The following is a 25306-nucleotide window of genomic DNA, read 5'->3' as shown; positions in this document are numbered from 1 at the left end:
CAAAAAACCACACACACACACAAAAAGCTTAATGGTGAAACAACTAAAACCAAGAAAAATCCAGAAACACTAGAATGTTTCAAAATATTTTGTAATCAATAAGAGAACCAAGAAAATCCATGAGCAAAGTCACAAGATGTACCTGGACATGGTCCACACTCAGCCCTGCACTTGCACATGGCCATAATGCACTCATTCTCACTGCTAATGTTGAATTCTGCAACTACATTGCAACATACTTACCCACTGTAGTAATGGTTGTAAGCCATCATGTGGGTGCTGGGAATCAAATCCAGGTCCTCTGAAAGAGCAGCCAGTGCTTTTAACTGTTAAGCCATAGCTCCAGCCCCTCTCTAAACTTTCCTTAGGTGGTTTTGTATGGACATTCAAATCAAGGCTTTTCTCCCCCTAAATATGGAAACAATCAACCTGTTCCTAAGTGGCCAGAAGCGGCAGTTACCTGGAAAGTAATCCTTCTGCAGGTCTTCCACACATTTCAAATATTTATGTGTGAACACAGTCTTGCTGCAGGGTGTGGTGTTTAACATACTCTTCCTGGGGATCATCTGAGGGAAACTGGAAAGGTCTGAGGAAACATGAAACAACAGTTGAGTATACAGAGGGCAGACAACACTTCTTAGCTGAGTCGTGTTAAACTCAAAACCGTGATTTGCAGATATTTGCATTTCCACTGGAAACCAAACCCAGGTTCTGTGCCAGAACAGCCCATGCTCCTAACCTCTGAGCTACCTCTCCAAACCTTTAAAAGATAACCATATTGAAATAAAATTATTGTATATTTTTGGAATACTAGTTTAAGTATATGTGAGTAGAAAATGTGATGGTCGATGGTATAGGATTCTGAATAATTTTGAAATGGACCTTTTTGTTTGTTGGTTTGTTTGTTTGTTTTGTTACTTTTTTATTGGTTATTTTATTTATTTACATTTCAAGTGCTCTTCCCTTCCCAGTTTCCCCTCCATAAGCCTCTCCTCCCTCCCTGTTTTGTTACTTTTGAAGTCACCATTGGCTTCCTCTCATCTAAGCTCATTTTGTCTTGCCTTTTCCAAAACAGACACCTATCACATTCCTGCTCTCTGGCCTGGCAGTATGGTTAGTATCATACTGCAGCTCCTGAAATGGGAAAATGGAGAAACCATGGTTTGCTCATGAAAAGCTCAGAGAAAGGATTTTAAAAATGTTTTTGCAGGTTGGGAGGTGACTCAGTGCTTTAGAGCATTACCATTCTTCCAGAGGACCTAGGCTCTGTTCCTAGCACCTATATGGCAGCTCACAACCATCTGTAACTCCAGTTCCATGACTTCTGTTGCCCTCTTCTGACCTCCACAGGCACTGCACATACATGTTGCGTGCATACATATTCAGGCAAAATATCTACATATGTAAAATAAAATTAATTTTTTTAAAAGAGTGCTTTAAAAAACAGGAGGGGAAACTGTCAAAAAGTTAGTTAGAAAGGACACACCTATCGGTGTGTAGTGGGGATTTGCTGAGTGGTTAAATGAGAGCTGGCATTTGGAAAGGAAGAGGTCTTAATATGAACGGGAGGAAAACTGTGCCAGGGTGGTGGTTCATGCCTGTCACTCAACACTCTTGAAGACTGCAGCAGGAGGGTTTTGAGTTTGGGGCCAGCCTGAGCAAACCTGACTCAAAAAATAAACAAGAAAAGAAAGGATGTGGAACAGAAGTGACTCTTTCAAATTGTCCCTGCATCAACCTCTAATGGGACTGCCATTCTGATGCATGCAGAGTATTCAAGATGAATAGTCAGAAGGAAGGGCAGTGACCTACCATCGGTAGGAATTAATCTCTTCCCCCACCTTCCAAAGAATTTCACATCTCTCTCTTTATCCTCCCAGGACCCTCCCCAGCCCCTCCCCCCCNCCCCGAGCCTCACCCTTCCCCCGCCTCACTCACCAACCCACCCCCAGCAAAATTTCCCTCTTGTTCCCTGACCTGGGTTGGCTTCTATCATCCGAGAGGCCCAGTCATTTGCAGCTAGCGGCTTCTTATTGTTGTCCTTTATCTCCCAGGAATCGGGCGCTTTGGCAAAGGCTGCACAGCAGAATCGTTCTACCTTGATTGCACAGACATACCCATAGAGGGCCTTCTTATCATACACTTCAAGGAATTTGAGGTCATATTGCACTTTGTGGTTTTGTCCACAGAAGTGGTAGACAGGCATCTTCCTGATACAGGCATCGATAGTAGATATCAAGTTGGGACGATTTATTTTTTCCTTTTCACATCCAATGACTTGACGGGTCTCATCATGCACACCAAAAAACACATAGCCCCCTTCAGAATTGGCAAGGGCAGAAATGCACTTGGGAAGTCTCTCTCTAATGCCGTGTGAAAGGTCTGCCGAGAACATTTGAAATTCAACGTGTGGGGACTCTGTGAAGTTGAGTTTTTCCAGGTACTGGAGCTGCGGACTATGAAACAAATCAGAAGCTAAGATCATCTGATCGTCACCAACAGGAGCTTCCTGTAGATTTAGCAAGTCAGGGTCACCAAGAATCCTAAGATCCTGGACCCTTCTGAGGAATTCCAGGGCTTCTTCAGGCTCCATGAGCTCGGTAAATGTTCCACATCTGTGGTACAAATTGGAACACAAGGTAGCGAGCCGCACGTGCGAGGCTGCCACGTCCCACGAACTCACATATATTAAAAAGAGCTTTCCGTGCAGCATCTCGTCTAAATGGTTTCTGAACAATGGTGGCAGATTCAGGCCAACTCCATCCCTCTCAAAATTATAGTCTCCGTTCTCAATCTCAACCTTGACTACTCCGCCACCAGAATTCAGCAGAGCGCACACGGCTTGCGAGATGATTTCGTTCTGTTTCGTCCGGTGTGTGGCGTCCATTTCCACCCTTTGCCTAACCCCAAGGGTGGCTTTTCCTCCATCTTGTATACACTCCGCAAAGTTCAGTTCCAAATTCGCCAGGAAACTCATCTTCTCCGCCTTTAGCTGAAATCTTTTCCTGAAACCCAGAAAGATAGAACCATTAGCCTAGAACAAGAACGAGCAGGTGGGAAATGAAGTTTAAGGACGCCTTTCTGAAGTTGACCCTTTATCCCACATAGCTTGAGGCCAGCTTCATGAAAGAGGTTCTGTGGGACGGCCACAGGGAACTGCTCGTTAGAGTTTGCTTGCTTTTTAAAATGTGTTGTGCACATGTATGGCCAGTGCCACAGCATACACAAGGAGGTCAGGAGTCAGTTCTCCTCCACCTTGTGGGATTTGGGATGGAATTCAGGTCATCAGGCCTACATGCAAGCACTTCTACTCACTGAGCCATCTTACCAGAGCATATGCATAAGTGGTTTGGGGGACTATTTTGCTCAAGTTCTCTTGTAGAAAAGTCTCTCGGGTCATCTGTAAAACCTGGGAAATTCTCTAATAGTACTTGTGGACCCCAGGAAGGAAGCTTCCTTGGTCAAAAGCAATCTGGTATTTGTCATCTTGCTTCGTTTTTGTTTCTCTCCACTGATCAAGACTAGGAAATTTCTAAGATTTTTTTGTTTTTAGTCCAATGTGATTTTATTAGTAATTTATCATTGTTACTATGTAAAAGATGATTTTTGAGTCCTCTGATCCAGGTGGTTTCTATTTGTGTCAAAAAGAAAGTTATATACGCACATACACATGTAGACACACGTATGCTCTCTCTCTCTCTCTCTCTCTCTCTCTCTCTCACACACACACACACACACACACACACACACACTTAGAATATCGATGCAATGAAAATCTGGTTAGGGAGGCGAAGACAGAATTCCTGAAGCTATGCCTGGCAAAATTTCATGGACAAAATTCGTGACTATTTGGAACAATAGGAATGGCAGTTTGATGCAGACTTTAGGCATTTAGGAAGGTGTGTGACTCGGTACCATACCTCTAAGAAGCAAGTTTGGTTTTTTTCTAGATGAGTATAGTATTTAGACATAGAACACCCTGAAGAGCTATCAATCAACAGGAAGAATGAAAGCCATCGCCACACCTACATCCCATGTCACCAACCTTTGAACCCAACCATCTGTGTCCCCTCATGAGGTTGGCTGCAAACCAGAGAGATGACTTTTTGGATCAAAGCTAGAATCTCATAACAAAAACTCAAGATAGATGGAGAACCATATCTGGTTTTATTAGTGACCTACGATTCTTGGTCTAAATGGACATCAGTTCAGGGAGAATTGCGAAGTTGCTGGTCTGTAGGGCCAGTTCTGCCCTGCAACTCTCATTGTTATGGTTAATAGAGCACACAAAAGAGAGAAGGGGATTAAAAAGGAACAGGCTGACTCCATCCAGGACTCCGCCCTCAAGTGAGAATCATTAACAAAACTCAAACTGAAAGCCAGTAGCTGAGAACTCAGTGCACGAGATCTGAGCCAATGCTCACCACATCAGTGCAGAACCAACAAACTCCCATCTGCAAAGCAAAGAGGCTTAATGGGGACTCTCCTGGCCAAAGGCTGAGCTCCAGAGCAGCAAGTGATGAGATGATGTCTCGCTGGAACCTCCAGGAAACTGTGGGTGTTATTAAGAGCACTCACTTGAGGGCATGATATTGATTCTGAGCTAGCTATAACTAGAGAGTCGACTGCCATCTCTCTCATTGGCTGCATCTCAGTGACAGGAAGGAGAGTTGAAAAGCCTGCTAAGCTTGGGTGTGGTCTGACTGAAATTGTTGTTACTGGGGAAACAGGAGACCTGCTAGAAATGGAGCATCCTTCGTGATGAATTTAGAGAACATATTTGGTTTCCTGAGTAGGAAGTGGAGGCAAAACCAGGGAAGTTGCCAGTTATTAGCCAATCACGTTTTAAATAATCAGGGGTTATGATTTGGTTGCTACAGAGTGTGTGGTCAAATTCATATTCTCTCTGTCTCTTTCTCAACATTTTCCCTTGGGTTAGGCAGACATATCATATACATGGCATTAAGTGCATAATATAGGAAAGAAAGGGATGAAGAGATGGTTCAGTGAAAGAACACTGGCTGTTCTTCCACAGGACCTGAGTTCAAATCCCAGTCCCACATGGTGGATAACAACTGTCTGTAACTCTGTCCCTTAGAATCTGAAACCCTCTTCTGGCTTCTAAGGCACAGCATGGACACAGTGAACAGACATACATGCAGGCTAAACACCAAGACACATTAAAAAAAATGGCATCCTTTTAAAACTTCATTTATTTTTACTTTATGTATCTGGGTGTTCCGTCCGTATGTATGTATGTATGTATGTATGTATGTATGTATGTATGTAGGTATGTATATGCCTGGTGTCTGTGCAGGCCAGAGAGGGAGTTAGATTCCCTAAAGCTGAAGTTACTGATGGCTGTGAGCTGCCTTGGGAGAGCTAGGAATCAACTCAAGTCTTCTGCAATCGTAAGCAGTGCTCTTAATTGCTGAGCCACCTCTCTAGCCCCAAGCAAATAGAGCTTTTTAAAAAATAGAAAAGAGGGCTGGTGAGATGGCTCAGTGGGTAAGAGCACCCGACTGCTCTTCTGAAGGTCTGGAGTTCAAATCCCAGCAACCACATGCTCACAACCATCTGTAACAAGATCTGATGCCCTTTTCTGGAGTGTCTGAAAACAGCTATAGTGTACTTACATATAATAAATAAATAAATCTATAAGAATTTCCCTTCTTGGATTGAAGCCCCTAAGGGGATAGGAACTCTATAGGAAAACCAACAGAATCAACTAACCTGGACCCTTGGGGGTTCTCAGAGTCTCAACCACCAACTAAAAAACATTCCTTGCAAGTAGGAGACCCTGAGTTTTCACCCGAACACTTCCGGAAACCACCATTTGCTGGTTGTTTTTTTGTTTTTTGTTTTTTTTTTCTGTAGAGTCAAAATCTATGATAAAACCAATGGCTCTAGGTCTGCATATTTCACTTTGAGACTTTTTTTAAGACAAGGTCTTACTATGCAGCCCTGGGTGACCTAGAACTCACTATGTAGACCAGGCTGGTCTTGAACTGCTGGAGATCCACCTACAACTGTCTTTCCAGTGCTGGGACTAAAGGTTGTGGGTCTCACCTGACATTTTAAGACTTTTAGATGCCTCTAATCTTTGTTATCCTTTTCCCTTGCTTATTATAAGTTTAGACTTCTTAGACCCACCGAGTGCCCTCTCAGCGAAAACCTACTGTGTGCTGAGAAGAACATCAGGCTTTCCAAACTGTGCACAACGTAAGAGAAACCTCCTCTTCTCCCTTGCAGTTACATAAGAGCAGGAAGTAACACCCTCGCGAACTTTGAGAGGAGTTTTTCGTTTTGTTTCATATTTTCCCCGATAAAGTTATCCTCCCAGGCATTAGAACTTAGAGACTGCCCTTTAGGTCCAGCAACGACTCCTGAAAGTCCTCCTGCTATGTCAATAATTCAGAAATGGATTTCTGCTTTCTGATGGGCAGAACTCCTATCCCATCTGGAAAGTCCACAGCTATGTCAGTCTCTTCTTTCACTTTCACAAAGATAGCGGCATTTAAATTTTAAATGTCTTCTGGCATTTAAAACCCTTCCATCTGGTTCAGCGTGCTGTGGCACAAAGTCACTGCTCCGGTCACAGGAACCCTCAGTTCCTGCCTATTCCTCCCTCCCACTTCCCCCCACCACAGACACACACACACACACACAGACACAGACACACAGACACAGACACACACACAGACACACACACACACACACACACACACACATCAGAGATCAGTTTCTATTTCCCAGGCACGACAAACCCAGCTTTGGTCTTTTCGGGGGGAGGGGCTGGAGAACTTCAGACAATACACCCACTACCTCTTAGGGGCTTGCCTCTGAACCGCCAGCCACCACCCTACCCCAACCCTAGGACCTGAGGAGCAACTACCAATTGCTTTCATCTCTCCGATCCCTTCCCCTGTCACTTCTGCTTTCAGAACCACCCTGTTTAAAGGGAAACAAAGTCACGGAATCACGCTTTACAGACCTGCTTCTTTGGACTGCCCACTGAATTGTTGTTTACTGCGTTATCAGTTATCACCGACACTGGGCTCTGCGGGCTACCTTGGGTCAGTGGGCACCAAGTCAGAAGTTTAAAGGTGACTCTGGTGACAGACCGGACACTTCCGTCTCCTCCCCGGGATAGGACCTCACTTGACCACCTTCCCCGGGACTTCCCACCCCAAGCCTTCAACACCTCCGGCCCTCTGCCGCCCAAGCCTGTGGGCCCTAGATGCTCCCCAGCCGGTTATCCTTAGGTGCTACCTTGGGTTAACCAATGGGAAGCGAACTCTGGAATTCAGGCGCAGCACCCTGCCTCCCCACAACCTCGCGGGGGAACCTGATAACCCTGGCTCTGATAAAACTTGTGCAAAAGACTATGAGGGACCCGTTACCCGCTGGCGTCTATCCTCCGCAGCCCTCAGCGCGGTCGGTCTCCTGGAGTCAAAGCTGATGTCCTGGGTCCAGAGTGGAGACCTCTAACCTGTGTGCTCTTGTCCTTAAATCAGCTGAGCGCAGTGACATCGCACGGGGTGGGGCACTCTGCAGAAAGCAGTCCTCTTCGTGTGGACCAGGAAACCCCAGTGCTTCCAGTAACCTCGGTTAACTTTAAGAAAGAGGAGAGCTTTTTTCTTCTTATTTTTCACTTTGAGGGGGCGTTAATAGTTCTTAGGGCCACTCAGGGAAGGAAACCTGGCGCAATCCCATGTCCCCCAAACCTCCCCGACCCTACTTGACCCTTCACGGGACACTTCAGACTCCATTGCTCCAGGGTCCCTCTCCTCCGTGCCTGGAAGTCCCTCGGTTTCCCTGGTTTCTGCTGGACTCCTCACAGCAAGGTCTTCAGTTTACCAAGGACAGCGATCTTCAGGATGGTGGGTCGGTGGAGGCACCGAGAAGAACAAGAGGCAAGAAATTAAAACTCTCCTTTGTCTCCACTTCCCCAAAGTGGAGATTGTTGATATCCCCCGCGTCCCACCCCCGCCCCGCTTTCCTCTACCTTTACCCTCCAGGCGCGGGTTCCTGAAGGACAAGTTGCTGCCTGGAGGCTGAAGGGGGGATGGGGGGACAGGGTAGTTCGCAAGAATCCAGAGCAGGATATGCTGCAACTGGGGGTGAGGGTGGAGGCGGATGAGGACCTCCCAGGGGGCTAACTCCAGCCTGGATTTCCGGACCCCGTGACACTTGGAATTCCTAAGCACTCTTCCAGTCCTGGAGCCAACTGTCGCCTCTCTTGCCCTTCTTTGTGCTTCTAATGTTCTGGCCAGTACCTATTTCCCTTAACTCTTTACAACAACTCATAGTTAATGAAAGAAGAGTCGATCCTGCTTTCTGACCCTCGGAGCACCTACACTGAGTGCCCTGACACTTTTCCTGTCCCAGTAGATAGAGCTCTTCTCAGAAAGCTTAGTCCTTCAATCAATTCTCGATTTTCTGTTAGGGGGACAGAAAAACAGAAGTGGCTTGGGATTTTCTTTCTGCACTTTTCCCGCGGATTGCAATCACCTGAACAGAAGCAAAAATTCTCTAGAGAGTGCCCTCCCTTTGGATTGTCAGACCATTGAGGCAGTGGGCTTGGAAACTGCCTGGTGGGATCTCACACTGGAAAAAGGAGAGAGGCTGGTGGCAGCCAGAGGAGGAGCTGACTCTCTGGAAGAGCTTTCCCACAGCTCTGACAACTTGACAGAGCATCTTGCAGGACAGACAGAACCCAGACAGCAATGGGCCAACTTACTAGCAAGACTACACCTTGACCAGGAGTACTTAATTCTGCACACCCTCAACCTCTGTTTAACTCTAAGCTTCACATCCATGCCTGGAAGGACTTGTGGGTCACTGGGCCTCCTAGTTTGATCCTCTTCCCGATGAGGCCACACTGAATAACTCTCTCTGCTTGTCACTATTACTAATTTCTCTAATTGCTCTATTAAGGGTGGGTGGCTGAGCTCAGCTTATTGGGGGGGGGGTGCCAGGCTTGGACTTTACCCCCCAAATCTCCATCAGACGACTTTTCATCTACTGAGAATGAATGTTGCCACAGAGAGAAGTGGCTTTCCAAAGACGCCCATTTCCTACTCCAACAAACAGGAAAGTGCATGGTGTTTCCTGGCGGAGAATTAAGGCAATAGATGAGCTGTGAGTCAACTGACCTTAAAATAAAGAGGTCATCGGAGCCAAAGATTAGACAGAGAGAGAGAGAGAGTCAAAACTGGATATCTCCATCGGATCTCTCCCCTTGGAACTCTGGGAACCCCCACAGAAAAGCGGGGAGGAAAAACTGTAGGAGCCTGAGGGGTTGAGGACACCAGGAGAACATGGCCCACAGACATCAACTAAGCAGAGCTCACCCAGGCTCACAGAGACTGAAGCAGCAATCACAGAACCTGTATCAGTCTGCTCTATGTCTTCCGAGTACTTGCTGTGGCTGATTAACCTGGTGTTTTTGTGGAATTCCTCACAGTGGGACTGAGGTGTGTGTGTGGGGGGGTACATCTCTTGATACTCTCAGATCTCAGAATCCTTTTCCTCCTCCTGGGTTGCCTCACCTAGCCTTGATGGGAGAGCTTGTGCCTAGTTTTATTGTAACTTGTTATGCCATGTTCAGGGGCTAACCCTGGGAGGCCTGCTCTTTTCTGAAGGAAAACAGAAGAGGAGTGGATCTAAAGGAGAGGAGGGGGGAGGGGCAACACTGGGAGGAATGGAGGGAAGAGAAACTGTGGTCAGGATGTATTGAAAAGAAAAAGACTAAAAAAAATGTAAATAAATAAATAAAATTAAAATAACTCATGTTAGCTGGGTGTGGTGGCGCACACCTTTAATCCCAGCACTACACAGTTCCAGTTCTACACAGAGAAACCCTGTCTCGAAAAACCAAAAAAATAAAATAAAATAAAATAAAATAGGTCATTCTGGCTGCCTGTGATGTTCACGAGGATGCTATCGGACCCCGCTTTCTTGGAGTGTCCTGGAAGTCTAAGCTCCCTAGGCTCTGGGGCTATCTTAGCATTCAAGTGGAAACTTTTTGGCAGGTCACGAGATGTTCATGCTCAGTTTTAAGAACAATTGCTTGGGAGGCTGAAGAGATGGCTAGGAGCTAAGAGTCCCCTGCTCTTTCAAAGGATCTGGGTTCGATTCCCAGCACCCATGTGATGGTTCACAACTCTCTGTAGCCCCAGTTCAAAGAGATCTGATGTTCTTTCTGACCTCAAAGGGTTCTGCATGTGCATGAACCTATCAAGCAGGATGAAATCACTCAGCAGAGAAATACACACTTTAAAAGAGAAGTTCATAGCCAGGCGGTGGTACACTTCTTTTGTCCTAGCACTCAGGAGGCAGAGGAAGGCAGATCGCTGAGTTCCAGGTCAGCCTGGTCTACAGAGTGAGTTCCAGGACAGTCAGGGCTACACAGAGAAACCCTGTCTCAAAAAAACCAACCAAACAAACAAACAAAAAGTCATAAAGCCAAAGCACATTAACTAGATATGATTGGATTAAGGAAAACTGAGGTTTTAATTTAGAAAAAAAAGAAAACTTCCAAGATATTAAGGGATTTGAATCAGCACCAGGGGAGTTCACAGTGAGGCACCAATCACATCAGAAGGCACGGCACGAGGAGGTTGTTAAACAAGACAAAATGTAGACCCTGTAACAGAAACTTTCAAATTCTCGATAACAAGGAAACCAGCTTCTTAATCAACACATTTCCTGGGTGTGCCGCTGAAAAGCAAGCAGCTACCTCACTGGCCCTGTGCTACAGAGAGGTTGTAGGCAGTGAAAGACTGTTCTGTGTATACCGCAATGACTGTGTTTGTCAAAACCCACAGGCCACGCAACCCAGAGGGAATCCTAACCCAGCCTGTGGACTCTGAATAATTATGCTATACCAATGTAGGCTCAGCAGCTGTAACAAATGTGCTACTGTGCAGCAAACATCCTTGTGTGAGGATAAAAGGTATGTGGGAACCCTCTGCATCCTGGTCCACTTTTCCTTGAGCATCCAACTGCTCCAGCAAGCTGGAGATATAATGGCTCAGCAGTAAGAGGACCCCAGTCCAGTCCTCACCACTCAGGTGGGTGAGAATTACCTGTAACATTAGCCCCGGGGGAACTGAGACCTCAGGTCTTCTCAGTGCCCACATTCATGTGCACATACTGTACTCCCACAGACACATAATCTCTAAAAGTAAAACTGCTCCAGATGGCAGTCATTCATTTTAAAGTAACTGGTGTGTGTGTGTGAGTATGTGTGTGTGTGTGTGTGTGTGTGTGTGTGTGTGTGTATGTTTGTATGCATATATATGTGTGTGTGGTTGTGTGTGGATGTGTGGATATTTATGTGTGTGATTATGTGGGCATGTGTGTGTGATTATGTATTATGCATGTGTGCATATGTATGTGTGTGATTGTGTATTTATCTGTGTATGTATCTGTATGTGTGTGTATGATTGTGTGCATGTATGTGTATGTATGTATATGTAGGTGCTAGAAATCTAATCTGGATCCTCTAGAAGAACTGGCTGTGCTCTTAAATGCTGAGCCACCTCTGCAATTCCTGGTTTCTCCTTTGAAGTGGGCATGCACATGGGTGACTGTGCTTTTCTACTGGGCATGCATGCGGCAGTTGTAGACTCATCTTCAGAGTTGTTTCTCCCCGAGAGTCATCCACCCTGGTTGTATTTATTTGATTCTATATTTTTTAAACACTTGTGTGTATCTGTGTGCTCCCACGGGAGTTTCTGTGCATCCCAGGAATGCTGATCCCCAAGGAGGCCAGAGAGCATTGCACACCCTAGGATCAAAATTACTTGCAGTTTCCACCATGTGAGTGCTGGGATGAAAACCCAGGTCTTCTGCAAGAGAAGTTAAGTGCTTCTAACTGCTGACCCCCCTCTCTAGCTCCTGCCTTGTTTTTGTAATACAGGCTCTCTCACTGATGTGTAGGGCTCATCAATCAGGATTGCTGGCTGGAAAGCAAGTCTCGGGGGTCCATTTGTCTCCACCCGCCCAGCAGTACTATCACAAACACTTGCTACCACACCAGATTTCTTTTTTCTTTCTTTCTTTTTTTTTTTATTGGATATTTTCTTTATTTACATTTCAAATGTTATCCTCTTTCCTGGTTCCAGGCCCCCCCCCAACTCCCTATCCCACCCCCTCTCCCCCTGCTTCTATGAGGGTGTTCCCCCACCTACCCACCCACTCCTGCCTCCTCACCCTCCTCAATTCCCCTTCACTGGGGTATTGAGCCTTCACAGAACCAAGGGCCTCTCCTCTCATTGATGCCAGACAAGGCCATCCTCTGTTACATATGCCCCTGGAGGGACCTGGAGAGATGGCTCAGCAATGCAACCACATGGTAGCTTACAACCACCTGTAATGTGATTTGATGCCCTCTTCTGGTGTGTCTGAAGACAGTAACAATGTACTCATATACAAAAAATAAATAAAGCTTTTAAATAAATATGCAGCTGGAGCCATGAGTCCCTCCAGTTGCCACACCCAGATTTTTAAATGGACCATAGTGATGAAATTCAGATCCTGGAGATTTACTAACTGAGTCATCTCTCCAGGTCCCTCCCATAGCACATCTCGACTGACTCACACAAAGATGTTTCATCCAGACAATGAGAGGCAGCAAAAATCAGATTCAGGAATTCACTCTCCTCAGCAAGTCCACTGGCTTTCCCTGGCTGTTCTTGGACTGACAAGCGAAAGCTCACACTAAAGAATGTGGTCTCTCCCCTTTCAGCAGTGAGGTGAGGAGGGGAGATGGGGCGAAGAACTCAGGGAGGGGAAATCAGGAAGGGGGAAACATTTGGAATGTAAATTTAAAAAATCGATGAAGGTTTAAATAAACAGTTCTAAAAGTGGTGAATAAAAATACCATACACTTAAAAAAAAAAAAAAAAAGAATGTGGTCTCTACCCCCCCCCAAAGATGAGATTTGTCCAACCAGTCTCATGAAATTGAAAGTAGGTTGGGCTGTGAGCCTACGTCTGAGAGATGTTTCCAGTAAGTAGCTTACTGGCCCCAGTCGCCCCTAAATGTGGGAAAAGGAGAACAAGGAGAGTCTGGGCAGAGGTCGCGCATGCCATTTATTGCTCATTAATGTATATATTTTTAAAAGGCCACTGCCCAATGTTGACTGTCATTCTGTCAGAATAAAAGGGTCTAGTAGGCCCAGTTTCCTCCTGAAAACCACCGATCCGAGGGCAGGCAGGGTGCATCAGAGTGCGTATGAGGTTCCTCACTGCAGATAAGATCTGAGGAACTCAGGTTGTCATGGTGGCACCTGCTGTAGCCGTGTGCACCTCTAGGGAACAGGAAGAGGTGACAGCTCCAGTCTTTCCAGAGTCTATCTAATAAATTCTCCTGTGTTAAAGAGACGTCCCACTTCTGGAAACCTTCCACAGACCTTGTCCCCCACAATGACTTGAAATCTAACTGACCAATATGGCCCTTCCTTTTTCATCTGAGAGGGATCTCCAAGAGTGAAAGGGAATACTGTGGTACCCACATCCTGACAGCCACAACATTCCAAAAGTCAATCATCACTCACTCTCACTCACTCACTCACTCAATCAATCAATATCTCTCTGTCTGTCTCCATTTCAAACTCTGCCTCTGTTTCTCTCTTCATGTTTCTGTCTTTGCCTCAGTCATGCCTACCACCTCCCATCTGATATTCCAGGGGTACTGGACAATTATATTTATTGTACCAAAATAATATAATTATTGTATCAAGGGCCAAAACTCTGAATGTCACTTTCTACCCAATCAATGTTGATGTCAGAAGTGGTTTTTGCATGTTTGTTTTAGTCACTATCTTGCTGTATAGCTAGGAATTGCCTCAAACTCGTGATCCTCCTGCCTCTGCTTCTTGTGCACTGATAGTTCACCACATCTGGCTTCAGAACTGTTGACTCTTCATTAAGTGTGGGTAGAACTGAGACACACTCGAGTGAAGATGTTTGACAATAGCCTTCTGCTTTGTTTGTTTTTATTACTTTTTTTTCTTTTTCTGATACAGTGTTTCTTTGTGTAGCCTTGGCTGTCCTGAAACACACTCTGTAGCCCAGACTGGCCTCAAATTCAAACACCTACCTCTGCCTTTTACGTGTTGGGATTAAAGGCATGCTCCACCATCACCCAGCCATTTATTTTGATGCTACTTCATAACTGAAATTTTGCTACCGTTAATGAATTGTAAGGTAAGTAGCTGACGCAGGATACCTGATACGTGACCATGCCTGGCTTCATTTCAATTTTATATTTATGGGTGATTTGACTGTGTGTAAGTCCGTACACAACATCTCTGCAATGTCCAAGGAAGCATTAGATCTGCTGGGGTTGGAGTGACAGGCAGCTGTGAAGCACCATGTGGGTTCTGGGGATTGAACCCCGGGTTCTCTCAAAGAGCAGCCCTGCTCTTAACCACTGAGCCATCTCTCCAGCCCTTATGTATCATTCTTAATCATCCTAGGAAGTTCGTATCAACAGAGAAGCGGATCTCCACAAGTGAACTGCTTTTCTGCATCGCACAGAGATATATGCTCTTTTTTATTGGTCCAAAGTACAGACTCCTTACTAACCCTAATCATCGGCCTGTCTGTGGGGACCTGCTAGGCTATCACCCCTTCCTCTTCTCTTCTGTAATGAACCATGGCAACTACAGAAGAGCTTCTAGCATCTGCTGTTACTAGCACATGCAGAGAGCACACCACAAAATGAGGTCAACTTGAAGGAATGCAGAAACCAGATGTGGAACTAAGAGGAAGAAAAACACACAGACACAGAATAAGACAGGTAATGACATTGAACGGAGCTGGATCTAGCAAGTCAGACCTTTCCGTGGGTGACTAACATATATTCATTAATCTTTATTTAGGTTCTGCTCAGGGGACTTCGAGTTGATCTTATTGGTAGTGGCCACACCATCTCACATGAAAGACTTTCTGAAATGAACCACGCCCCACTGGGAGCATAGACTGTATTACCATTGAAATCGGGTGGCGGGGGTGGGCATGGGGCTTGGACAGGGCACATGCAGTTGAGACACATAGTTTCCATGTGTAGGAGAGGTCATGAAAATCAACAGAGATCAGCATCTGAGTTGAATGACAGCATTGATCTTTATAGTCACACACCTGTTAATTCCTTCCTTGCCACTACACAATTACTTTTAAATACAAAACAAAACAAAACAAAAAAAAAATCTGTCTACAGCCCGTTATCTGGCCTGCAGAATTGTCTGACCTGCTTTCTGATCACAGAGAGAACTTATCCTACAAATTTCTGGGATGTGACAAATTTAGGGAAGCAGGAATATTCAAACTTTCCCAGGACCAAGAGGAAGAGTACAAATCAGAAGACAACCAAGCCATTGCTTTGTAATGAGACGACATTGGCACTGATGTGATCCTTAGTTGAACTGACACTTTGGGAGGACCCAGCTCAGGACTCTTCACAGTTCAGGGCCAACCCCAGCATCCCCGTGGACCCCTCTCTATGACACCGGCTTGATGAAGCCGTAATCCATGCACTTGATAAGACACTCCCGGGCTGTCTGGACCACAGCTGCTCTCTTCTCATCTGGCTCCTGCTTTCCCACCACAGTCAGGATCTCCAGCAGCTCGCTCTCCACCAACTTCCTTGCCAGCTCAGCATCCGCTGATAGCAGGTTGTGGGCAATGACCAGGCCCCGGTGCTGCACCGACAACTGGTCATGCAGGCAAAGCCGCTGTAGGATCTCCAGCCACTGGGTTGTCTGCAGAGTGGAAGTGGGTGAGGGAGGATTTAAAGAATCAGTGAGGAGGCAGTGGAAAGACTTGACAACAAAAAAAAAAAAAAACAAAAAGTATCAGACGTGCCCACAGCTAAGTAACTTGATTATGACCACATATCTATAAACAGTAATAAACTAAACTAAAATAGACTAATAACCCATCCATTATTCATTTATTGATTGATTGATTCATTCATTCTGCCTGTGTTTGTGTATGTGATGTGCATGAATGTATGCATGTTCACATGTATACAGGTGTACACACTTGCAGGTGCACATGCACACATTTGTTGTGCGTGTGTTTGGAGGCCTGAAATTGATGCCCAGTGTCTTGTTCCACTTTTAATTGGAAAGATAGCGTCTCTCAGCTGAACCCAGGTTCACTGATCAACTCTTAGTCAGTTTGTCTCTGGAATGCAGGGATTACAAGAATCCACCATGCCTGCCTGGCTTTCCCATGGTTGCTAGGGATCCAAACTCTGGTCCTCATGCTTTCACAACAAATGCTTTATCCACTGAGCTGCCTGCCCAGCCCCCATCCATTTTTTTTTTTTTTTTTTTTTTTGTGGTTTTTCAAGACAGGGTTTCTCTGTATAGCCCTGACTGTCCTGGAACTCACTTGGTAGACCAGGCTGGCCTCGAACTCAGAAATTCGCCTGCCTCTGCCTCCCGAGTGCTGGGATTAAAGGCCTGCGCCACCAGGCCCGGCTTTTTTTTTTTTTTTTAAGCATCTTGAGAAACAGAAAGGCCGGCACACTGAACATCTCAGCAGAATGAAGATGCAGATCACTAAGGAAAGAGAGTCCTCATATGGGTCCTCATATGGGAAACACAGATAATGCTAGCTTCTATCAAGCCAGGTGCCCTGTGAGACAAGAGCTCCAGGCATGCACACACGCCCTCCAGCCTTCAACTGTACTAAACACAAGAATCCAAAGCGAGTTCTCTCCTCGTTCCTCCTCCATTCACCATCCATGATCATGAGTACTGTTGGGTACGGGTGCTCGGCCACTCTCATCACCTATGAGTCAGTGAGGAAGCGGACAGCACAGCCAGGAGCTGAGGTCTGCCATTGGACAGGCATACATGAGATAGTGCAGTCGAAGAAACATCTTCTATATGCGTTTGGATCCATAGAGGGCAGCCCTCAGGCCCCACTCAGCCTTGCCTTCTGCATGGCCTCACCTAACGCATGGGCCTCGAGAGCCTCATCTGTCTATCACTGATCTTCTACTACAGACATTTCTAAACATGTCTTCCCAATGGAAAAATGGGGAGATAATAGTGTATGTGTCATACACACATCTCCTTAGGACAGAAACCCACTTATAAGAAGTGCAAAGTGTCACCAACATGTCCTGGTGGAGCCCCTGTGTCTAGTTACTCTTGGAGAAGCAAACAACAATGGTTTCTAAGTGTGGTCCCCAGGCCAACAGTTCCCTCCCAGACCCCAATCTATTGAATCAGAACACCAAGAGAAACTGTTCTAACTATAGCCATGGGTGATGCTTAAAAGCATTATAGTTTTGAGGAGCCATAGAAAAAAAAAACTGAAGTTCGGAATTCACATAAGGTGAATGGTACCCAGCAGAGGCCTCCATGGCAGGACAGGAATAAAAAAAAAAAGCCTACATGGAACTCAAAGACCCACACACACGCATACACACACCCTTCAACTGACCATGTAAAGGAGCCAACCTCTACCCCAGATGTAAGTGTGTTTGAACCAAGATGACCTGTTCACTCCCATGGAGATGAACGCCCTTGAGCTAGGCTCTGTGTACTGAGATGAAAGAGTTTCATGCCTGAGACTGATAGCATTATTCCCATTACAGCTGCTGGGGTGGCCACAGTCTTACCTTAACAGCCAGTCAACCTGCCCATGGCAGGGAACCTATAGCCTCGTTGCCAAATCACCACAGCTTCCTATGGTGACCCACCCATGAGAGGAACTCGTGAGCCCCTCAACAGTAATGAGCATCGTGTCGTTACCCTTTCTTCATTAGGAATTATGCACACCCACAACGGACTTTAGCTAATGCACCCAGGAAGTCAAACCGTCATGGTAATGGCCAATAGGCACAGTCTTTAGGTTTTAGGAATCTACTCCCGGCTGTGAAAGTTTGCTCTGCTGTCCAACATCCCTAGAGGAGCCAGGACAGTGGGGTCTGAGGGTTACAAGACTCTACATACCTTACCCAGCTCCCTCCTGTCCCTAGCCGGCTCTTACCACCTCCGTCATCTTGAGGCACAGTTTCTTATGTGCCGCAGTCAGCATGGCCAGCGCTCCAGCTGCTGCATTCTGCAGTTTGTGGTCATCCTCCCCACAGAGCAGCACCACCAGCTTCAGACGGTCATTCCCATCGGCCAGGAACCTCTCCTGAACCTGTGCCAGGCAGGTGTGTGACTCAGTGAAGAAGCCCCACATCTGCACCTCCCAAAGAAGGGACAGAGGCAGCTGCTATTCCCTGACCCAGGATCTCTGGGATATTTGCTTTGAGCCAGTCCTGCATAAAAATCTCCTCCCTGATTGCCTGTGTGAAGCAGGTACAACTCCTCACAGCCAAAAGACTAAGGCAAAAGGAGGGGTGGGGAGGGGGACTTCCTACCTCCCCTATATTGTGTGGTCTACAGTCCTGGGCCTTTGTGGTCTGCAGTACAATGGGTTTGCATAGAGATCTGCACAGGAGCAGGGGTGACTGGGGAGTCTGCTTGGTATTGGGGAGTGATTGTCCTGTCTCCACCAGGTGACACTAAAGTGTCACAAATACCTGAAAACAGAAGTGCCCTGATGCCTCCCAGCACCCTGACCTGTCACGGTGAGGTATCAAGGCTATATAGCAGCTTGCTGCCATCCTTCAGTACAAGACAGTAAAATCTAGTCTGTCAGGTTAAGGGCATTCTATTGGAGCAAATATCTCTGAAAAAGGATAATTGTCACAGATCCCCAGGTAAGGTCCTCCATCTGCATGTCCCTGGATCTGGAGCAATAGCTATCAGACGGGAGGGGATGGAAGAAGAGGTCAGTATGGTCCTCTCTTGTTGGAACCAACCATCACTGGAAGTAGCTGTCCCACCAAGGACCACAGCCCTCCCTTCTCTTATACCTATGCCCATGGTCTAGTTATCAAGAATGGACTGGAAATAGAGGTAAGTTCTGTCACTGGCAGGCCATCTGGGATAAGAGGCAAATTCTCCTTCTATGTTCATTTCCACTTGCTACCAAACAGAGACCACTCCAGGCTGGTAGGAAGGAGGCTCTTCCTGATGCCCCCCAAAGGCATGGATTCCTAGTCACTCTCCAGACAAGGCCACCAACTCAGTGGTGCTCTGACGTGACAGAAATGAACTTCTGCTCCTTTAAGACCACTGTATAGTTGATTCTATTGTTGCAGCAGCAGGAACTCCCCCAGGGAAGGCTGCCTCCTCTTTCACAGTTGCCCTCTTTATACCCAGCACCATCTCTGACTCCTTGGACACACCCCTTTCCTCCCAGGTCCTAGCTCAGTCTCAGGCCAGCCCCCTGGTAGACTCTAGTAACTCAGTCCCCGCTGACCTTCTCTGGCAAGCTTTCTCAAGTTGGCTTTTCCCCTATGTGGTGGTCAGAATAAGAATGGACCCATAGACTCATATGTTTGAACACTTGGCCCCAGTTGGTGGAACTGTTTGGGAAGGATTAGGGGGTGTGGCTTTGTGGAAAAGGTGTGTCACTGAAGATGGCTTGGAGGTTTCAAAAGCCTCCTGTGATTCTCAGTACTCTCCCTTTGCCTCATGGTTGTGGATCAAGGTGGGAGTGTTCAGCTGTTCCCTTGGCCTGCCATCGTGGCCTCTAACCATCCTCCAAATATGTATGCCAAATCAAACAGTTTCTTTTATAAGTTGCCCTGGTCCTGGTGCTTTATCGCAGCCATAGTAAAGTAGGTAAGACACACTGGTAGCAGGAGAGTGTCTAAGACTAGATATACAGGTAAATAATCTCAGACCTCATAATGTCCAGAAGTGCCTCAGGCCTGGAATTGTCACATCTCTGATATGTCCTGTGAGCACAGTGATATTTGGTCACCATAAGAAGAAGATACCCACTAGAGACTCATAATTTATTTTCACTTTATATCCTGTGATTATTCAGTGGTCAGTACAGTTATGATGCATTGCAGGTTCCATAATGCACTGCAGGTTCCGTGGACCCTGGTGACATTCATAGTGAGGTTTTCTAAAGTGACCCAGAACTGTACCTTAGCATCTCTTCACTGTCCTGTGGATCTCTAATGACTACAAATGGTCTAGCCTCTCGACTTCCAAGAGCTCTGATCTCCCAGGTTGCCTTGCTATGACATTATTTGGGCTTAATTAACTTAGGGAAATGGCACCTTCCACCTTACTCAGACCACGGCTCAGCTTGTGATAGAATGCTGTGAAAATGTTTCCTGAGGGCTCCTACATGGAAATGGGGCAATACTCTGATTGATCTGGGGGCTCCTGGGTTCTCTCACCAAAATGCTGTTTCAGTATCATCTCAGGGCTCCAGTCTCACCCCAAGCCCAATATACATATCTTGGTCGCCCCATCTCTCTGAGCCCCCAGCCTCATCCCGAGCCTATCCCTCTGGAGCTCCAGCCTTACCTCCTTATTGAGCACCATGTTACACATGCATTCGGTGGCTGCCTGCCGAAGCTGGTCATGGTTCTCAAACATGTAGTTCTCAATGTCTGGCAAGGCCTTCTCCTTGAAGATCTTCTGCCTGGAATGAAGGGGAGGGGTGAGGTAGAAGGGGCCTTGAGTCCCCAGCAGTGAGCTTGCCAGGTTGGTCATGCAGGGTACTTCCTCCATCTTCATGAGGTCCCTTCCACATCCTCAGCCTGTACAGGGCACTGAGCCCACCTCCAGAAGGGGCACCAATAGATGTAAGTTAAATGATGTGACAATCGTCTCCCAGGCACAGCGACAGACTCTGGGATGAATGTGTCACCAGACTGGAGAGTCTCATTACTGAACAAGGAAATTCTCTCCCATTTCCTGCTGTAGGTGAGATGGAGAGTTACCCAGTGACCATGAGAGAAAAGAAAAGTCCTTCTGAAAGTTAAGACAACAGAAAGGAGGGGAGAGGGGGGACTGGTTGACTGGAATGGAGATAACTTTATAATCCCTGCATCAAACCACACCTGACTGGTTCATCCCAAGCTTAATTTGCATGAGTCAGTACACTTCCTTCATGCAGAGAGCCAGTTAGACCAGGTTGCCTGCCACTTAAAACCACCAACACAGAACAGTCCATCGTCCCTCTGCTTCCAAGAAGGAATACCTACTAATCCTTCCATCCATCTGCCTATTCCTTCCTACTTTAGGAGGCAGGATGCCTTTGGGAACATCTGCTTTACATAATCCTGTATGTTTTTATGGGGTACCAGCTCAAATCCCACCTATCCTTGATTCATCTCTGATGTCATCCAAGCAGAAGCATCAGTACATGATACACGCAGAATTTCAACCAAACCCTCTGTGGATACCTCTATGTCCCTCTGCCCCTCTCCACCTGCCCCACATACCTGAGTTTGTCACTGCGCCCAGACAGGTTAGTAAGTCCCAGCAGAGCCTCATAGTTCTGAAGCCCATCCCTCTGTGTGTCCAGGAGACTCACGAGGGGCCGCACCACCTCATATACCTGCGGGGAAGGCATGGGTGAGGTGAGATACAGGTGTTTTTCTGTCTCTTGCATCCGAAGCTCTACATCTCCAAAGCCCTTTCTTTCTCGCATTCTGTCTGGTTTAATCTGTGATCCTGAGAGGTTAGGTTGTTCCCTTTTACTGTTGCAGATGAGAAAGCTGGATTTCTGGGAGCACGATCATGCTCACTAGAGGTAGAGCCAGGCCTGGTGTCGTCCAGGTGTCTGACTCATTATCCTCCCTCTGACAGCACCACGACCCCTTTTTAGCAGAGGAGATGAGGGGACAGGACCCTAAGAGCAATGGTGACTCCTTCATCACCCTTCTCAAATACCCACCCGCTCCCCAGGAAAGGCAATGTCCGGATTGGAGACAGCAGCAATCTTGGCTAGCCCATGGGCTGCCTTCACCTTGCCCACATCTGTGCCCTCCAAAGCCAGGGGGATCAGGGCCTGCAAGAGAGAGAGCAGTCACTAGCCAGCAACAGACACCCAGAAACCTCTCACTCCTCTGGCTCCAGCTGCCCTCTGTCTGTCTGTCTGTCTGTCTGTCTGTCTGTCTGTCTATCTGCCTGCCTGCCTGCCTGCTTGTCTAATCAGAGATCCACAGCATAATCAGCCCAGAGAACTGTTCTTTTCTAGACAGAGTCCCAAAGATTCATGTGTGCAAGGTTTGGTCTCCAGCTGTCAGGATGAGGGGGAAGTGACTGGACTCTGAAGGCTCTGAGATAACCCTCAGATTAATCCATTGATGAGCTCACAGCTGAAGGGGAAGTTGGGATGAAAGGCCTGGTTGGAGGGAGTACATCACTGGAGTGTGCCTTTAAAAGGGTGTGTCCTGTTTCCCTTCCACCTTCACCATCCCCTTCTCTCCCTCCCCCATCTCCTTTCCCTCTCTTTCCTCCTTCTCATTCCTGACTCATGAAGAGAGCAACTTTGCTTGGCTTCACACTCCGCCATGAGGGTCTGTCTCATCACTAAGCCACAGTGAGCCTGTCATGGACTGGAACCTCTGAGAACATGAACCCAAACCAATGTTTCTTTCTCTAAAGTTGGCGTCTCAGATATTCGTCACAGAGACAGCCTGACTAACCCAAACATGTATAAAACAAATACTTATCAAGGATTCACTGCCTGGGTCCCGGGGACTACCAAGGTCTCTACCTTCACTCCTCATTCCATTTTGAAAAAAAAAATAATAATAATCAGTAGATTGACTTTTTGCTAGGTGTGGTGGCACAGGCCTAAAATCTCAGACCCAGGAGAATAAAGGAGGAAGATTACAACAATTTCAAGTCCAGCCTGGAGAGCATACATGGCAAGAACTGGCTAGCCAGAGCTACAAGGTGAGACCCTGTCTTAAATAATAATAACAATAACAATAACAGTGATAAATAGTAACTATGTTTTTTTACATTTTGTTCAAGCTAAACCTCATCTTATTTACTTATTTATTGAGCAGCTACTGAGACTTGAATGCATCTAATCTACTTCCCACGACTATCTGGAAAGTTAGACTATGATTTCTCCTCCCCATTTTGCAGAGGAAAAAAATTACATTTTGGAGGGAGTAAAGTGCCCAGGTTTGCATAGCTAAAACAAAGAAGAGCAAACTCCCACCGCAAGAGAAGTTTTGATTTCTGTGAAGAAGTTTTGATTTCTGTGGTCTGCCTTCCATCGGGTACAGCAGGGGATTCCAAAGTAGATACCAGGACATTATCAAATCAAGAAGGAACAAGTTTGGGCCAATGAATTAGATGGTGCAGATAACTAAGTAAGTGTGTTTCGTGAAGTTAGGGTGGTCTGAAACACATGACTTTGGAGTGGGACAAGAGGGACTCACATATATGCATGTGTATGTAGTATTAGCAGGCACATGAACACACACACATGCGTGTGTGTGGTGTGTGTGTGTGTGTGTGTGTGTGTGTGTGTGTGTGTGTGCTCCTTCCCAGTAGATCACCTTCTAAGACAGCAAGGACCTCATCTTGCCTAGTTACCTTGCCACCACCTTGAGCTACAATGCTGCCCCGGTCCTTTGGGTTGTCACAGAGTGCCAGGAATACCCTGCAGAGACAATGATAACAGAGAATGAATATTCACAATTCCTGTATCACATTCCCAGAAACCACACACAAGCCAGTCAGAGCCAGGAAAACCCAGAACAACAGTAGAAGCCTAGAAAGGCAGATTGCATGCCCTTGCCTGGAATGAACCACCTTTAAAGGAGACTTGTGGTGGCAATAAGTGGGGGCGGGGAATGAGATCAAGCAAGGCCTCAAATATCCATCTCATTTCTATTTCTGGAGTCGGCCAACAGCTCCCTGCTACCCTTAATCCAGGAGAAACTCCCCATGCCTACCCCTATCCCTGGGTAGACAGGGTCTGTCCTGTTCCTGGCCCTGGTCCCACCTAATACCACCACCACTCATACCACAGGAAAAAACAAATTATACTCTTTGTCTCTCCATCCTTGATGCCTTTCCCTTCCCTTCCTTCAAGACCCCGTTGAGTTATCACCTTTACCAGGAGGCCTTCCTGGATGCCCACCCACTTATCTTCTAGTCTGGTTGGTTGGGACCTACTGTCTGGACTCCAACCACTGTGCTTCCCTGTCATGGCATTTACACTGTGGTGTAACCTGCCTGCCTCCGCCACCACCCCCCCCCCCAGGTTACCCTTCATCTTTGAGAAAAAAGTAACTAAAAGGGACCTCCCTATGCAAGTTTTCAACTGTGGTGACCTGCCTGCTTGTTCTCCATCCCCTGGCTTGGTCTCTACCATTCACCTCCACCCAGGCTTCTGCCTCCCAATCTCCCCGGCCCACCCTGATTGCACCTGGCCAGCAGCTCCTTGGTCTGGTCTGTGAGAATAGCACTGTCTGCCTTCACCATGCAGGCCAGTGCAGATATGACACCTGCCTTCAGGAGACGTTTCACCCGCAAGTCTACGAAGTCCTTCTTGTCCTGGAGGGGACAAATGGATAGACATGGTGAAGGAACCAGTTGTCAGCCCCAGGTTGAGTCATTATGACAAATGCTGAGAGTGGGCAGTGGACAGGACCGAGGGCGTGGTGCATAATCTCTGGAAATGTGCTTAAGCCTCACGCCTAGCCGTGGGGCATGTACGAGTGCTACATCCCTGCCTGGATGAAGCACAGGGATGCAGCTCAGTGGTAGAGCACCCACCTAGCATGCCCAGGACATCACAAAGAAATGAAACCCATTAAGAGAATGAGTTGGCGACAAGAGCAAGTTCCCAATGTATGGCACAAAGTGACACTCAGATTCTGATTGTTACAATAGAGGGGAGGAAGAAAGAAAAAAAGACTTTCCCCGAGTGACATAAGAAACCACCAGCAAGGCCCTGAGCGAGCCAGAGCTTGAGCGAGCGGGGGTGGGGTGGGGGTGGGGTGGGGGTGGTGGAGCGAGCCGGGTCCCAGAGCGAGCAGGGGTCCGGAGCGAGCGGGGGTCGGGAGCGAGCGGGAGTGCGGAGCGGGCGAGCGGGGACCCGGAGCGAGCGGGGGTCCGGAGCGAGCCGGGGTCCGGAGCGGCGGCGGGCGGGAGCGAACTGGGGTTCGGAACGAGCGGGGGTCCGGAGCGAGCGGGGGCCCGGAGCGAGCGGGGATCGGAGCGAGCGGAGACCCGGAGCGAGCCGGGACCCGGAGCGAACTGGGGTCCGGAGTGAGCCGGGGACTTGGAGCGAGCGGGAGCCCGGAGCGAGCGGGGGTCCGGAGCGAGCGGGGATCCGGAGAGAGCGGGGGTCGGGAGCGAGCGGGAGCCCGGAGCGAGCGGGGATCCGGAGCGAGCAGGGGTCCGGAGCGAGAGGGAGTCCGGAGCGAGCCGGGGTCC

At 47.4% G+C, this 25306-nt stretch overlaps 2 protein-coding genes across 4 annotated transcripts in view; both read right to left on the bottom strand.

Annotated features, from left to right (window-relative positions):
- The window catches only part of Slfn5 (schlafen family member 5), a 14273-nt gene extending 6053 nt beyond the window's left edge, over window positions 1–8220 (bottom strand). The window contains exons 1-4 of one of the 3 annotated variants that reach the window (XM_029546693.1): window positions 8009–8220; window positions 7404–7873; window positions 1978–3005; window positions 461–586 (exon numbers count right to left, since the gene is read on the bottom strand). In XM_029546693.1, coding sequence (XP_029402553.1) covers window positions 461–586; window positions 1978–2977 — 1126 coding nt within the window. In that variant the 5' untranslated portion in view covers window positions 2978–3005; window positions 7404–7873; window positions 8009–8220. Of the gene's footprint in view, window positions 1–460; window positions 587–1977; window positions 3006–7403; window positions 7980–8008 lie in introns of those variants that run through there. The other 2 variants (XM_029546694.1, XM_021214036.2) reach the window with 2 other exon arrangements.
- Window positions 8221–14859: 6639 nt separating this feature from the next.
- The window catches only part of Unc45b (unc-45 myosin chaperone B), a 28947-nt gene continuing 18500 nt past the window's right edge, over window positions 14860–25306 (bottom strand). The window contains exons 14-20 of the mRNA XM_021211678.1: window positions 24294–24421; window positions 23456–23522; window positions 21795–21908; window positions 21340–21455; window positions 20417–20534; window positions 18024–18179; window positions 14860–15775 (exon numbers count right to left, since the gene is read on the bottom strand). Of these exons, the coding sequence (XP_021067337.1) occupies window positions 15515–15775; window positions 18024–18179; window positions 20417–20534; window positions 21340–21455; window positions 21795–21908; window positions 23456–23522; window positions 24294–24421 (960 nt within the window). The 3' untranslated portion in view covers window positions 14860–15514. The remainder of the gene's footprint in view (window positions 15776–18023; window positions 18180–20416; window positions 20535–21339; window positions 21456–21794; window positions 21909–23455; window positions 23523–24293; window positions 24422–25306) is intronic.

This window comes from Mus pahari, chromosome 14, assembly GCF_900095145.1.
Source record: "Mus pahari chromosome 14, PAHARI_EIJ_v1.1, whole genome shotgun sequence".
Classification (NCBI taxonomy): Eukaryota; Metazoa; Chordata; class Mammalia; order Rodentia; family Muridae; genus Mus; species Mus pahari.
This window is presented reverse-complemented; position numbering and strand designations above follow the sequence as displayed.